This window comes from Brachyistius frenatus, unplaced genomic scaffold (assembly GCF_029030835.1).
Source record: "Brachyistius frenatus isolate BFR_SWC_R1_liver_20210118 unplaced genomic scaffold, ASM2903083v1 Contig_26, whole genome shotgun sequence".
Classification (NCBI taxonomy): domain Eukaryota; kingdom Metazoa; phylum Chordata; class Actinopteri; family Embiotocidae; genus Brachyistius; species Brachyistius frenatus.
The window spans coordinates 2,864,767-2,880,684 of NW_027210625.1; the positions used below are offsets into that span (position 1 = coordinate 2,864,767).

At 42.1% G+C, this 15,918-nt stretch overlaps 2 protein-coding genes across 4 annotated transcripts in view; both read right to left on the minus strand.

The window, feature by feature from the left end:
* Positions 1-287: 287 nt before the first annotated feature.
* LOC138620736 (carboxy-terminal domain RNA polymerase II polypeptide A small phosphatase 1-like) lies at positions 288-11,437 on the minus strand. 2 transcript variants are annotated; one of them, XM_069698157.1, is made up of 7 exons: positions 10,737-11,437; positions 5,153-5,301; positions 4,883-4,984; positions 4,316-4,372; positions 3,600-3,692; positions 3,260-3,445; positions 288-2,936 (listed from the first exon to the last, which is right to left on the minus strand). In XM_069698157.1, the coding sequence occupies exons 1-7, from the start codon at positions 10,807-10,809 to the stop codon at positions 2,808-2,810; spliced, it is 789 nt and encodes a 262-aa protein (XP_069554258.1). In that variant the 5' UTR covers positions 10,810-11,437; the 3' UTR covers positions 288-2,807. The 2 variants fall into 2 exon arrangements, with proteins under 2 accessions (XP_069554258.1, XP_069554257.1); XM_069698156.1 differs by lacking the exon at positions 10,737-11,437 and adding an exon at positions 10,508-10,730.
* Positions 11,438-12,269: 832 nt separating this feature from the next.
* Positions 12,270-15,918, minus strand: part of LOC138620734 (striated muscle preferentially expressed protein kinase-like) — a 41,143-nt gene continuing 37,494 nt past the window's right edge. For both annotated transcript variants that reach the window (XM_069698154.1, XM_069698153.1), the window contains exons 37-42: positions 15,183-15,879; positions 14,823-15,062; positions 14,494-14,717; positions 14,306-14,381; positions 13,987-14,136; positions 12,270-13,899 (exon numbers count right to left, since the gene is read on the minus strand). In XM_069698154.1, coding sequence (XP_069554255.1) covers positions 13,662-13,899; positions 13,987-14,136; positions 14,306-14,381; positions 14,494-14,717; positions 14,823-15,062; positions 15,183-15,879 — 1,625 coding nt within the window. In that variant the 3' untranslated portion in view covers positions 12,270-13,661. The remainder of the gene's footprint in view (positions 13,900-13,986; positions 14,137-14,305; positions 14,382-14,493; positions 14,718-14,822; positions 15,063-15,182; positions 15,880-15,918) is intronic.

A 15,918-nucleotide genomic window follows, 5' to 3' on the forward strand; every position in this document is an offset into this window, starting at 1 on the left:
CTCGGGACGGCCAAAAATAATTACTGCCTCTGTCCCGTGCAAAGACTTTATATAAACTGTATTTCCCAACAAATAGTTGGGCGGAAAGTTTGGGATTTACAAACTAACTTTAATAACAAATAGAGATGTATTTAAAGTTTTGCATCAACTTAATAATACAAGATTAACTAAATTGCTACCAAAAACTAACGGGAGTAAGATTAGTGGTGAGTTGGCTCATTGTTTATTTTAATATTGTGAGATTTATCAAAAAAAAAAAAAAAAAAAAAAAAAGCTCAACAAAATAGCACTTAAACCATCTTTCATTTAGCATTTATGGAAAAAAAATGGCATTATTACATACAGTCCATACATAATTTGGTATGATAAAACAACAAAAGGTCAAAAATTAGGTTACATCTATTGAATCATGAGTACAGTAACGTGAATATTCCATATATTAATGAAATTTGTTTGCTTTATTACTGTGCAAAACAACATATACATATCTACTGAATGTGTAAGAAGTACAGTATCAGCGAATGGGCCCCCATAGTGACACAATACTTGTCTTAAATGTAATCAATGACTGAATGTTCCTATGAGTACTCCTCCAATTTCAAAACAGCATTGAGTATTGAATCTAGCCGAGACGTGATGGCTTACATGAAATACACATTTAAAATAGTTACCCTGTTATGTGCCTACAACAGTAAGATACTATCATTTTAGTCTTTGCTGGTGTTTCTAATCCATATTCTGCCTTTCAATAACATATGAAGTAACCAACCAGGTCTTGCATGAAAACTGCAAGAACATTGTTCCCCCCTTGAATATTGTATCAGAGGACCACTGCAGGGCAAAATAAGAAATAAAACCAGTCATGATTTAGAAAAGAAACAGGCTAATTGATTGACATGAATTTGTTAAACGTAGAAAAAAATGCCCTGCCCCACGTAGGTCAAGTTGCAACACCTGCTACCGAGGCTCTTAGTCAAACCCTCCGTTTTCATTCATCAGTGTCAACACGTGGCATTGTCAACGCAAAAGAGGGGGGATAACACGTCTGCATCATCTGTCAGCAACCAGGTTGCTCCTTAAGTCTGCCTAGACCGAAGAATTGAGTGGCTAAGGTTACAATTTAGAGATAAACAAGCAAGCCAGAAAATCAATAAGATTTTAAAAGGAGAACTTCACCCTTAAATTAAATGATTCAGGGTGGCTTTCTCCTTAAAACTTGGACCGAATTAAACCACTTTTTCTTTTGAAAAAGGTGTGCCCTCACATGTCTTTAAGTTCTCGTGGATGCTCCCCCCTCAACACACATTTTAGTACGAAGTCCTGAAATAGTTTCCAGCCTGTGTGTACCGCTTTGAAAAAAAAAAAAAAAAAAGTTATGAGAACCAAACTGAGAGGCCAAACATGTATCACACAACTTTCTTTTACCATTCATATGCAGTCTGTAAATGTTTTTGAACAATTCAAGTGTCAGACAGATCAGACACAATTTTGATGCACCGTTAACAATGACTGACTTTCCAGGTGGTTTAAAGAAGCCGATCCTGGCCCTGTCATCTCTGGCGTCAACTGGTTCTGACATCTGTCGACATACAACTGCAGGTATATATTGCATCCTTAAACCACAAAGCAGAAGAGATGCTCGTTCTCTTTCATGTGCAGATGCTTTGATATTCATACATTAGTGTGAGATCTTAGAGAAAACACTGGTTATCATCTGATTCGGTGCTGATGAGAGTTGTTTTTTGGGATATACCAACTTTAACTGCTGTATTTCTTCCTGCTACAAGAGGATTTTTTCCCAAATGTTTTAAATTTCAAACCCCAAAATGACCCTCATTTATTATGAAATGTTTTTTTTTTTTTTTTTTTTTAGGATGAGTTTAGTATACAAATTGTACTAAAATCAATTAACACACTGCAGTAAACGGGGTAACTGCACGATAGACTACAAGCTGTGCTTGTAAAGGCTGTCCAATCATTTCTGGTATTAGTGAAAACAATAACTCCTGATTATATCTGACATTACAACCCCAGCTGAGTTTTAAACAACAAATCAGATTTATCTGTAACACTGTCACGATTATTTAAAAATACCTGATCACATCGCTCTAAAAACTCTAAGATGACACCCGTGGATCACATGCAGACAAATAGTGTGATGCAATTAGGGTGTGTAGCAAAGATAATGCTTTTCCAAAATGTTTAAAAGGGCATCTACAGTACGTATATACCATCCGCCCTTTCAATGACTCCTCGAGTTTATTTGCATGTAAATTTCCTTTCCTCTCGATTCCTGCTTTCAAATCATGCATCAGTTTGCAGGATCAGACCTCTGAATCCATGAGAAGTCTAAGTCCAGTACCCCTTCTGTGTCCAGCCGATTCATGGCAACAGACCGTTGCTTTGTTAGTTCAGTGACACTGCAGAGATGTCATTAAACAATCATTCATCCTCTCATCCATTCACTCACATCAGCTGGTTCAGGGCAGGCCGACATGGAACAGCCAGTTTTCTGTTTGACCAGGAGGTGGCAGTGTTGATGTCGTCAAAGTCACTGAAGACTCCCAAACAGGATGTTGGTGTGATACTGGGAAGTTGGAGGCACCGTCAGCTGTGAAGCAACCTGTGTGCTGGTGGGCAGTGATCGCTGGAGCCTCGCTTGTTTGTTTGTTGTGTGTGTGTGTGTGTGTGTGTGTGTGTGTGTGTGTGTGTGTGTGTGTGTGTGTGTGTGTGTGTGTGTGTGTGTGTGTGTTTTTCCGTCTTTGTACGCCGTTTTGTTCAGAGCTGAGATGAAAAGTGGAACACCGTTAGCTGGCGGTCCCTTGGTGCTTGAGGACCGTGTAGACGTTATCCACTTTGCTCAGCCTCTCAAAGAACGGGATGAGATCCAGCAGCTCGGTGTCGGACATGTCGTCGAACCACGAGGCCACAGGCACCTGCATGAAAACACAAAATATCAGCACACACACCAAGAATAGTTATCCTTTTACTGCTTCCCTGCAGTCACTGTGCAGGATTTAGACTTGCAGAATCAGCAATATAAAGCAACTATCACATCCAGTTCACGCAAGAAAACAGCAGGATTGGTTTGGTTTTAAAGTTATGACGGCAGCAAAATGGTGCATTCAGGAAAGTCTAGGAAAAGAGTACAGTAAAAAAGTTATCTGAGGTTAGGTCAGGAACTTTCTTGTGGCTACACCCGAAGCCATCACACGTCTCTGTCATGACTTCTTTGGAGTGTGTTGTCCAGAATACTCACTGCGTTGTCGGGGTGGAAGATGTAGGAAGCGGGGGAGTTGTCCACAATGATGACCTTGTTGAGGTCGCGACCCAGGCGACTCAGGTCCTTGACGTAATTCCCTCGGTGGAAGACGCAGGACTCTCGGAAAAGGCGGCAGCGGAACGCACCCCACTTGTCCAGGAGATCAGAGACTGGGTCTGCATACTGAAACAAAAACACAAATACTTTTCAATGGATACATCAGGGAAAAGTTTTTCTCAGCTCTGTCTGAGTAGTGATCAAAGCTCCCTCTGATATTTAACGGTAAAGCTAATTCACACTTCTTTTACAAAGTCCAGTAGTATATACTCATTGTCACCTTTGCTAAACTGGCAGTGAACAGGATGCACTCAAACAGCTCTCCCATCCTCTTGAGGAACTCATCGACGTGGGGCCGCTTCAGGACATACACCTGGAACACACAGGAATCTTCAAACCAGCTTCATATGCACCTCACATTTTTATATAAGACATGTTTGTACAAATCACAAGTGCCTGAGGAAGTGTGATGTTTTCTGTTAGTGTTCAACTTAATGCCAAATGACGACTGAAAATTTATCACTCCAACAGGCAGATGTTGCATTCATGTCTGACGTAAAGAATTTTTATGGATATTCCAAACATTAAATCAAAAACATCAGGCAGCTGAGATTTAGATATGAAGCTAAATATGAAAATATAGGTCACAGCATTTGGCTCCTTGATGTTCCTCCCGCGTTTTTTCTTCTTATTGCTGTGTTGGCGGCTGAGGGCGGCGTTCCTGAACCAAGTCATCCGGAATAGGCTGTGCTTGTCTGAACAAACCTATCCTGGATTACTTGAATCAGGCCCAGACCCATGGTATGTCATCAGTCTCCAAGCAGCCATCCTCATATCCCTTAAAACGTTGACAGCACCTTCCAGGCTGAGCAATTTCTACTCAAGAGAAGTGCAGTCACACAAACCGAATGACGCTGAGGTGCTGTCCCGTTGACGGGCGGCAGATGTTACATGTTATATGAACACTTCTGAGCAGGACTGTGATGCTGGCATTACCTGGTGTACTGTTCCATCTATTTCCACAGGAATGATGAAATCTGCATTGTTCACAGGCTAATAAAAGGACAAAAAAGGTGATTTTATTCAACGAGACATGAACACTTCCACATATAAGCTGTCTAAAAAGGGAACTGACTGTGGTGTTGTGGCAGGACAGACGCAGGTAGAGACAAACAGTCGCCTGTGTGTGTATACATGCGGAAGAGACTTTGTTTATTTGGCTTTAAGAACCAGCTAGTTTAGGTTTGCCATTTGCCAGCGACGGCAGAAATATCACCATCAGAGCCAACAACAACCAGATGGAGGAAATTGCCTGCCTGCGTGTGTGTGTGTGTGTGTGTGTGTGTGTGTGTGTGTGTGTGTGTGTGTGTGTGTGTGTGTGTGTGTGTGTCACTCTTAAATATAACTGCCTGATGATGTGATCATCACGTGACAACTATGTGTTTCTAAGCCTTTAAATCTGTGGGTTCCTGCATCATCGAGGAAATAAAAGAACACTATGTTGTACTTGCACGTAGTTGCTTGTAATTCATTCAACCATATATTTTTCTTCATCCTCCTTACCTTGAAAGAGCTGTGAACTAACGTCTCATCCAGATCAATAACCACACAGATCTTTCCTGAGTCTTTTGACTTCAGTGGAGGCAGCAGTGGCTTCACCTGGATCTAAAAGTACCACAAAATTATATTTCCCCAAGCGTGGGCACAGAAAAAAATCATTTTCTTCCTGACCTCTCTCTCTAGGATAGACTTTATATTTCTACTGCTGTCAAAATAGGACTAAAAAAAAAAAAACGGAATTTAATCCAACCAGTGAGAAAGAAGTAAACACACCTTGGAGACGGAGCCATTCTCTTCGACCAAGAGAGGGGCGTTGTTGTTGACTGGTGGCGGTTCAGGCTGGTCCCGACACAGGCAGCAGAACAGGCTGGAGAAGAGGCCTCTGCTCCGGGGCTTCTTGGAGGACAGAGAGGGAGAAGAACCTGCACAAGAAGAAGAAGGAAGACACAAACTTACTTTTTATAATTTCATAACAATCTATAGATTAAAAAGAAAAAAACAGAGAATTACAGAATAATCAATAATGAAAGGATTAAGTCCAGTTGATTACTAATCCAATAACAAACCAGTGTTTTTTTTTTTGTTTTTTTGAAGAGCTATATCCCCCAAAGGGCATTCAAAAGACCATCAGCAATCACCAAACTGACTTTAGACATACTTTATAAAATAAAAACAGCACCACTTCCTGTCCTATTTTGAAATAACTACTTTAGCCTCAATCCTCCGACAGTGCCACTTGACTGATGACTCCCTGCTGTCAGTGACTGTATCAAAACAGTAAAAAGGACACCCAGCTCCTTCCCTAATACTTTTGTCATGTGCACAACAAACCCTCCTGGAGACGCACATGCCTGCCAGGAGCTCTTGCGTAACCGCCTCTCTGATGTCAGCAGAAAACAGCCTCCACCACCACCAATGAACATGTAGCACTTTAACACTTGTGGTGGTGTTGGCGAGCAGGCATTACAATGGCATTTCAGGCTCATCATGAGTTTATTATGGGCTGCAGTGTGCCAATCGGAGCTAGACAGATGTCGTATGACCACACATGTACATTCTTCCTCCTTTTCTGTTTGTGCTGAGAAAGTTGTGTATTTTTTTTCCCATCAATTGTATTTTGTAATTTGTATCTTCAATTCCTTTTTAAAAATGTAGCGGACGTAGAAATATTATTATTATTATTTTTTTTACCACACGATTAGTTTAAATTAGTTACTAATTAGTTGATAACAGATTTTTTTTTATTTTTTTTATTCATTTATGACTTCATCTTCATGTCGCCATGTTGAAACATCAGCAGGGTTAGTGGTTGATCTCAATAACTTCTTACATGCAGAAATGTTACACATCTAAATATTCAGCAGACATATTTTTCCTCAGCCACAAAAGCTTCTCTCACTCCTTCAAATGATTTCTGCTCTCAAACGTTTGCAGCTCCAATCACTTGGTCCGAGTGTGTCCCATAAACCTGACTGCTCCTCACTCCTCTGCCTCCCATTGGACTTTGTTTCTGTCTCTTTATGCACCGTACTCGCTCTCGCCGTCTGTCCGGACGTGACTGTGTTACCAACACACAAACCTCTGTTGTCCATCTCTCACGCCTCTTTCATTCCCTCTCTGCCATTCCCTCCTTCTCCATTTGTGGATTCAAACCCCGTCTGACCCTCCGCTGGCCTCTGCCGCGCTCAGGGCAAAACAGGAAGAGGAAACAGACGGGTATCAGTGGAGGAAGCTGCTTGCCACCACGTTTCAGTGTAGTAATAGTGAGTTTGTGATGCTATTATTCAAGTAGTTTTCTTGCGAGGCAATTGATTCCTGTATAATTATCAATTGTAAAGTGCCGTTTTATCGTCACTTTCTCTGTAATTTAAATTGTTACAAACAACTCTTATCTCAAATAAACAAAGATAATCCCAATTTGTGCCAGATTATGTTACTTAATTTCATGAGAACTAATAAGCGAAACCAAAGAAAGAGGACATTTGTACACGTTGTCTCTTCACCGCTTTGTTTCCCTGTTCACTCCCTCATGCCTTCATTCACTCCCTAATGTCCATATCATTTCCACTGTTCACTCCCACGTCCTTATTTGCTCCTAAAGAGCAGGGGGGAAAAAAAAAAAAAATCAACTAACTGGGTGCTGACTGTTATACACAGTTCATTTATACTAAAGGGGCATTAAGAGGCTGACAAAGTAGCATCTAATTGATGGAGCAGAAATGAATATACTGCAGGCATAAAGGAAAGAAATTTGTTAGGACATTTCTTCATTTAAATCAAAACCACAATGTATTTATTGCATGTAACAGTACCATGTGCTATACGGTGACACACTTTCAGGCATCAAGCTCCTGTAAATGACGACAAGTATCAAAAAGTTACAAAAGCTTTAAAGATCGGACATTTATATTTGTCCAATTCAACACATAAAAGTGTCATAAGTGTTATTTAAGAAGAAGCATCACATTTTTCGGTATCTTAAGTTGTGGTTCTAAACATTGTGTTGAAAACCCTTCAACACGTGTGGCTTCAAACACATGAAACAGCTGTTTGATGTGTATCGCTTTGTAAAAAAAACTTCAAATCCTCCTCTCGCTCGGAGCAAAAACACATTCAGACCTGCTGTTTGTTTTCACGACACCAATATTTAAACCTAAATAACACAGGAGAAAATATGACTGCAAAATAAATACACAACAAAGCAGGTGTGAGGAACGCCATCAGACGCGTTACTGTGTGTTCAGTTTGTTGGCAGCCCAGCAAGCACGCACACATCTTAAGTGATCATCAATTAGACCGTTTGTTGTCACACTGAAGAACTGCGGCTTCTCAAAATACGATTCACACAAGATCAGATGCATCTCTACCAGGAATAAAACATATTTCCTCAACACCGATGATGAATTAGGCAGAAACATGTTCCATCCTGTCGCCTGACTTATCAAAACTGAAAAATCCTCCTCAGAGTGAAATGCGCTCAGGGTGCGATGCTTTGCCTTATCAGTACATTTCATCAGTACATTTTAAAGCCTGACATTGTCAACGCTTTCCTGTAATCAACACTTCCACTGCCATCCTGGATTTTTGTCTGCTTCGCTGGCGGCTCGGCTTCAGTCATTCATCGAGCATTTGAGCTGATTTCTGCAGCTGCTATGATTTAAAATAATCAAACACAACAAAAGAAAAAGCCTTTTCCACTGATTAGCTTCTTTACTCCAAACGTCTTTAACACTCTGGTTTCATTAAGGCATAAGGGCCTGACCCATGTGTCTGATAGTGCCATACTGCAGCTGACAATATACTTCACATTAGTCTTGATAGTCTGGTTTACAAAAGAAAGTGCAAAAGCCTGTGAAACAGCGGTGAAGACTTTCATGTGACGATAAAACTCTCCAATAAAAACACAGACAAATTAAAAGTTTCATTGGGTTTTTAAAAGGCAGTCTTAACTTCTCAAGTTAAACGAAACACTCTGTTAAAACACAAAAGAATAAAAGAGCTGCAGTTTGCTGCAGATTCACAGGAGGAACCTTCGTCACGTCAACGCTGATAGCCAACAAGATTCCTCTGCTCCTCCGTTCGAGAACCGGTTACAGAAGCAACATGGTCACAGTTTGTGGTAAATAAATAATGAACTGTCACAGTAGGAACGAGTATTGTGACGGCTTATTTCTAGATCGGTGGGAAATGAGAAATGCAGAAGGACCAAATGTTAGATCTGTCGAATGATTAGCATTTTTAACCTCCACTTTTATCATCCATTTGTCTTTCTGAGACAATAACACCAAATAAAATAAAATGGTTTACAGATGTAAAAAAAAAAACACGTGCAGTCTCACCCAGTGTATGAGCGTAAGAAACAGGGATGTGCTTTCACGTAAAGTTCATAATAATATCTATAATTCTTGAAATGACTCGGAGGAATGAACGGTAATATTCGGATTTCCACGCAGCAACAACAAGTGCGGCTGAAAACATCTCAACAGTTAAAGATGTGTGGAAGCGCTTTGGTTACAAAAGTTTAGATGTGCAACAGAAATGTTGGTTTGAAGGCAAACTGTTGTTGTTGACGCTAAAACACTTGCTTAGTTGCAATTGCATCTTCTTGAAATCAATAATAAACTCTTTTTTTGAAGTATTTTGTCACCTCATCAAGAACATTGTTATCGCAGAAATACCCTGAATTACCGTGATATTATTTTCGGGCCACGCTGACCTTTGACCCCACTTAAGTTGCTGGGTTCTTATTAAAAAGTACACATCAGTCTTTGTGTTCAGCATGTTGAGCAACGCCTGCAGCAGACCTGACCCCGAAGTTGAGAAACACGGACTTACTACATCAGAACTGCCTTTGATGACGAGACGCTCATTGGTAGACTAAATTTGACCTGCAGCTGAGAAGTAGATGTGCATCTCAGAGGTGCACAAACGACAGTCAGAGTGAGGTCGGCTCACCGGTACCTTTTTCTGGGCTGTTTTTAATTACGTAAAACCGCGCCTGAACTCAACAAGAACCACAGAACCACAACTGTAAAGATCCTCCGAATGCGACCTGATCCGACAGTGAAACAAGAAGCCGAAGGTTTTCTCTTGGTTCACGAAGCTATAGTTCACATCAGGTCCGGATCTCTTTAGGCAGAACAGAGTAAACATGCTGTTCGATACAGCGGCCGTGTGTCCCAGTGAGTAAACATGTCCACCAAGCATGGGGACAAGGTTACGTAATAGATAAGGCGACTACACATTTACAAGGAGGCCGCTGTTGACCGTTTCAACCACCGATCATCTGCTCGCATCTATTCATATCCTCCCATGTCAAAGCAGGTAACTGTGGATACAGCATGTGTGAGTAAAGATCTCACCTCCAGCCACATTTTAAACATCAGCATGACTGGAGTGATGACTGATTATTCAGTGACCTGCGTTTACACTGGTATCTCTGTGGTTTGTGTACAGTGGCAGAGCCCAGAAATCCATGCTCGTCAACACACAACTGATAAAGTGAGTGTCACACTGCGAAAAACTGGAATTTCCGCAGGCCTTTCATTTAGTTAGGAGGGATGTGGGCTCAAACTGTAGTGCAACTAACAATTATTTTCATTATCGCCGAATCCGTCATTTAGTTTCTCGATTGCCCAACAAGGTATCTGGTCTTTAACATGTCAGGAAAATTGGGAAAAGCTGTTTCCCAAAACCCAATGTGCAGCCTGAAGCGTCTTGTTCTGTCCGGATCAACATGAGATATCCAGTTTATTAACATGAAAGACTACAATTCACATTTAATAAACTGGACTCAAGTATTTATTTTTTTTTCCATCTAAAACTGACTCTACATGATTCATCAATTATCCGAATAGTTGGTGATTTACTTTTTGGTCAATCAACTAATCGATTATCATAACTTTCAGAATATTTAATGGAACTATGGTGCGGATTTATTGTTCTTATCGCCATAAAACATCTCTAAAACATGCCATGTCAATTTAAAGTGGATTCGTGGCGCCTCCGGGGCATGTTTATGTTTCTATTCAAAGTTGATAAATGTTTCGATCAAACATCGGCACGTCATTTCCTCTCCTATCATAACAGGCCGAAAGGCCACAGCCATAATGTCTGCAGAAGACTGACCGATTTGGAGCCGCGGCTTGTTTTTCGGTCCACTTCCAGGAGCGCGGCTGAGTTTGTGCAGCGGCGCCGACTGTGACATGTTACTGTAAGCAGATCACCGTGCAGCCCCGGAGCAGCCCCGGAGCTCAGGATGGTGGACTCTGGTGGACTCTGGCTGACTCCGGCTGACTCGGGAGCAGTAAAACTTTTCAGCGACGTGCCTGCGGAGGACGAACATGAAGACACTCACCCCTCTCCCCCGCGGCTTTGTTCCCCTCTTCATCCCGGCTCACTTGCGTGATTATTGAGGACGGATTGTCCATCGCACCCGGGTCTGGTCCAGAGTGCTGACCTCACACTTTAAAGTTGGAGATTGTTCGCCGACTCGGTGCTGCTGCATGAAACCAATGTACCGTGAACGCTGAATCGCTCCGGGAAACGTCGCAACAAGTCGCCGTTACAGCGCGCCCATTACCTCGGGGAGGTCCACTCAGATGCCCCGCTTAAAGTTTGACGCCTGAAACTTGCAAAAACATTTGTCAAGGAGTTGGCAACTTTGATTCAATATGGTGCTCAACTCCGCTCGCAATTTCAAGATACAAACATGGAGGTTTCAAGGCTTCCCATTTCACTTAAAGTGGCGCAGTAAGGGGACGGCGGTGCACGACGCTCCCTCAGCGGGCGACGACACGTTTGACGACGATCCCTTAAACTAGGCCGAAACAAAGTTGGTCAAAAGTTGTCAAAGCTGATATATCAGTCAGATATATTAGAGTTAAATGCCGCCTGAAGTCACACATAGATGCAGTTTCCCATCTGAATGTCGGGTTTTACAATGCGACTATGAACGGCTGAAGGGGGAAATCAACGATTTACAGACCTGCAGATTGCAAAGCGGACTCGGTAACTTTAGCTGACGGTTATGACATGACGGCGTGAACAACGTGCTGTGTGCGTTTGAACCCGCAGCTTTACGTTACGTGTGTGGAAATCGCCGTGAAATGACCGATATTGCTTAAAACCTGTTCAAGAGAGCAAAAAAAAAAAAGAAAAAAGTCCTGCAAGAGAAGCAGCATAAAAACCAAAAACGCCCAGTTTGGGTCCCCTTGAAACTGCCGAGATTCAGGGAGCGTAGCGCAAGTGCCATCCCTTCCTTCTCCTGCGTGTATTTATTCTGATCCAAAATATTAATAAAGGAGCAAGAATGACCAATTTTGCACGGGTATTTCTTTTTTTTAATTTGTCAATAGAAAGTAGACGGTCATTTATGTATTATGCATTTACTCGAGTACTGAATTGAACGCACTTATTTGGGCATTACAAATACACTATATACTTTCCGAATATTTTTCAAAATAAAAATACTACTTTTAACTACATTTACTGAACAGCTTTACTTTCTATCACTTGTGGAATAATTATTTAGATCCCTTACTTAAGTAAATAACTTTATACTTTCAATGCACTGCAAATTGAGGGAAATATTGTGCTATTACTTCACTACATGTATTTCAGTTTTTTGATATTTCTAGCATCAATATTTTTGTGTGAAAAATATGATCAACAGTATCATTTGTTGTAATTATCTCTATGACAACATTAAAATACTGCTCATATTTACCAATCAATGAAGCAGTATTCCAATAGTTTGTATGCAATAAATGACAGCCTCTGCATACCTCAACATTTTTTTAAAATCCTATCAAAGTACTCAGTTAGAGACCTGAAGTGCAACTGCGAAGCCCAAAACAGCATCACACTAAGAGATAGAAACAAGTTAATATTCCCAATTGTATCAATAGTTTATTACATACTATCTCATAAAAACATGTTCAACTTGTTCCACATATAAACACCGCAAATTGGTACATTTACAAATCTTCAACCATCCAAATTCATACAAAAAGGGAACAGAGCAATACACAAGACGTTCTATTATTACAAGGACTGCATGTACTCTATGTATGCATGTATAAACATATGCATGTAAGAATCTATATGCATCTGTCTGTTCTTGTAAAGTCCAAATACTGTAATCAAATTTTTGCTTTGTTTAAATAATTCACCACTTGTGGATTCAAACCAATGGAGACACATTTACAAGAGAAACATTTTGGATATTAATCCGATTCAGGCACTGACTGGGTGATCAGGATTTGAGCGACCTGACCGACCGATGGGGAATACTGACAAACCACAGCAATTTACCAGAGTGTGGTTGTTCCGGGTAAAAATGTTATCTACATTACAGACTGCTTTTCACAGTTGAGTTTTAACCACAGAACAAGAAGTTGTACTACAAATTCCTAGCTCACCCTAAAGTAGTTCATGTTTATTGTGTGACTCTTAACACCAATCACAAAGACACTCCTTATTTGTTTTCTTTCTTTTTTTTGCCTTGATGCTAATTTGAAAAGTGAATCAAAAATGCTCGTGCGCACACACACACACACACACACACACACACACACACACACATGCAAATAAATTAACATGAAAAAAGTAAACAATATCCGAAGGAAAAAAAAAAAGAATATTTTTGGTTTTGAGTTTTAAAATGTGTGATTAAATGCAAAAATAAGATAGCAGCTTAAATCATGGTACATTCACATGAGTTGTTTACTACTAAACTGTGTGACATAAACAATGTTGCGCAGTAGAAGTACTAATGATACACATGTTCCAGGCCGATCGTGCAGAGTGGAGGGCAATGCTTATCTAAACCAAATATTAATGTGCAATTTCAGAATTCACAATGTGACTGAGAAATTGTGCAATTAAAGCCAAAGAACATCCTGTGTCCTTTCATTGGATGAACAGTTTATGAGCAGTCCTGAACATCAGTGATTTGATAAACACATCACGGCGGTCTGCGTCTCCTTCAAGGGATTTGTACTTTTGTTTCTTCTCAGAATCCCGTTGGTGTTGAATCTTGAAGTATCCCAAAACAACACATGGACTTCTGTGTGTTTTCTCAGGATGGAGGATTTCAGCTTCATCCAGCTGTCTGGCTGTCCCTTGTGCGTTTACTGCTGCCTCATTTGGCAGGCTGGCATTTTTCATGCAGCGGTGCTTCAGAGGAGTTCTTGAGATGCAAATTTTTTTGTATTTTGCTTTCTTTTGGGCAGATCCAACTCTGCGAACTCGTGTCTGGTGCTGCATTTTCACCGTCATCTCACTTGGGGCTGGGAACATGAGGTGCGGTCCCAGACGCTGGAGACTGGGGTGAGCTCTGGTAGGTGCGCAGCAGCACCTTGTGCTTGGTGGCGCCTTCTGTGCGACGGCTTTGTTGTTCCACAAGGAACTCCTTTAGCTGGCTGGAGGTGAAGGTGAGAGTCTGTCTCCTCAGCTTCATCAGGTAGGAGTCCTGCAGCCAGGCTTGTGTGAAGCAGTCTCGTGTCGTCGGACGAGCCCTGAAAACACACAAAGGTGCAGAAGTTACCATCTATTAATTTTTCCTTCTTAAAATAAGTGTATAATCAGCTATTGTCAGCAATCACCATGGGTAACTGCTCAACATCTTCTTGAGAAAGGCGGAGGCACTTTGGGACACATTTGAGTACAGTTTTGTGGGGTCAAACTTTGCCATCAGGATTTTGGATTCAACATGTTGAGGGTCCTTATCATCGAAGGGGAGCCGACCACTCAGCCTGGTGGAAGATAAGAAAAACAATGTTCGAGAGGATTTTATTTGAATTAAATCAGTTATAAAAATAAAAGAGTAATACTGAACTGTCAAAGAAACTAATTCCACAGATTTCTTAAGGTTTAAGATGTCATTAAAAGAAAAGAAAAGAAGTGTATTTAAAAAAAACGTACATGATGTAGATGACCACTCCAACTGTCCAAATATCTGCAGGAGGACCAATCACTTCCCCTTTCACCACCTCAGGAGCTTGGGCCACAATGTGCAAGAAGATGAATTTAGAAACAAATTAAGAAACAAATGAATTGTTCTTTTGCTGTCATAATTTCTTGAATAAAGGTAACCTGGTGTTTCTCCTCACCCATGTACTCCAGTGACCCTGGTCCTGAGTCCTGATGTTTGAGGCTGAGGGGGTTGAAGCTCTGAGCGCTCCCAAAGTCCACAATCTTGATGGCGTTGAGGTTGGTCACCAGGATGTTGTCGGGCTTGAGGTCCAGGTGGAGGACACGGCGGTTGTGGAGGTACTCGACTCCCTGGAGAATCTGGACCAGGTAGCCAACCACGTCGTCCTCGGAGTAACGGAACCTTTTGTGAGAGAGAAAGGAGGTTCTCAAATGGTGAACTCAATAAATAAATACATGTTAATTAAAAGAAATTCTGTGTATCTCAGTACGAGTTGTCTCATCCCACCTGTCTATGAGGCTGTACAGCAGCTCCTTCCCGGTGCAGTACTCTGCCACCAGAACCAGGTAGCGCGGGGTGACGTAGGCTTCGTGCAGAGCCATGACCTTCTCGCTGTGGAGGGATTTCAGGATCTCGTACTCCTTCAGGATGTCCTGCTTGTTGTCCTGACTGTAGGGAATGATCTTGGCCATGTATATTTTACCCGTCGTGTTCTCTCGGCACTCTCGAACAACTCCAAACCGACCCCTGAACATGTGACACACGAAAGCAACAACAAAACAGTGTCCATGATATGCCATTTCAAGTCAAAACAACATCTAATAAAAGATCAATATTTCCCTGACACACAGGTCAATATTGTCTCACCTTCCTTTCTCATCTAGGAAAGTGTACGGTTTCTGAGGAACCCCCTGTCGCAGAGCAGTGGAGGGTGTAGCGTGTCCTGATGGGGGGCCTCTGGTGGGGGTGCTGGCTCCGTCAGCGATGGGGCTCAGGCTGGATGCCTGGAGGACTTGTGGAGAAAAGGACGCCGGAGTTGGGGCAACCCGAGCAGTGGCGGTGGTTGTGGGGACGTACGTGGGCACTGACGCTAGTTTGATGGGGGTTGAAAGTGGAGTTACAGGAGCAGGTGGGGGTGATATGGGTGGGCTCTGGGTCATAGGGGTCACCACATTTACCGGACTCTGGGGTTTGGGGAGGACAAAGGGTGGAGGTGCTTTGACTGTGGGTGAAGGAAGAATGGAGCTTATTTTTGGAGCGTCCTCGGTTGTTGCGCCTGCAGACGGTGATGGAGGGTTTGCCGAAGGGCTGGGGGGCGGAGAGGACGGAGGGGCAGGAGTGACCACCATCCTGGATGGCAGAGATGCAGTTTGAAGAGGAAATGCAGCACGGGAGGCTGCATCTTTAGAAGAAGAGGAGGTGGAGGAGATGACGGAGATTGTTGTCCGAGGACCGATGTTCTGGGCTGGTTTAAGTGGAGGGACAGTCTCGGAGGAGGTGACCACCGGTTCAGGTGGGGTTGGCACTGTTTTTACGACGGCAACAGCTGGTGAAGCTCCTCCAGCTGTGGAAACATCAGGACTTCCTCAGTGTGTTTATTAGA

Excerpts from the sequence above, each read along its gene's own strand:
- LOC138620736 (XM_069698156.1), bottom strand. The coding sequence starts at position 10,586 with ATGTCACAGTCGGCGCCGCTGCACAAACTCAGCCGCGCTCCTGGAAGT. Across the intron at positions 4,985-5,152 it reads AGAATGGCTCCGTCTCCAAG|ATCCAGGTGAAGCCACTGCT; the intron begins GTGTGTTTACTT and ends TGGTACTTTTAG. Across the intron at positions 4,373-4,882 it reads TAGTTCACAGCTCTTTCAAG|CCTGTGAACAATGCAGATTT; the intron begins GTAAGGAGGATG and ends TCCTTTTATTAG.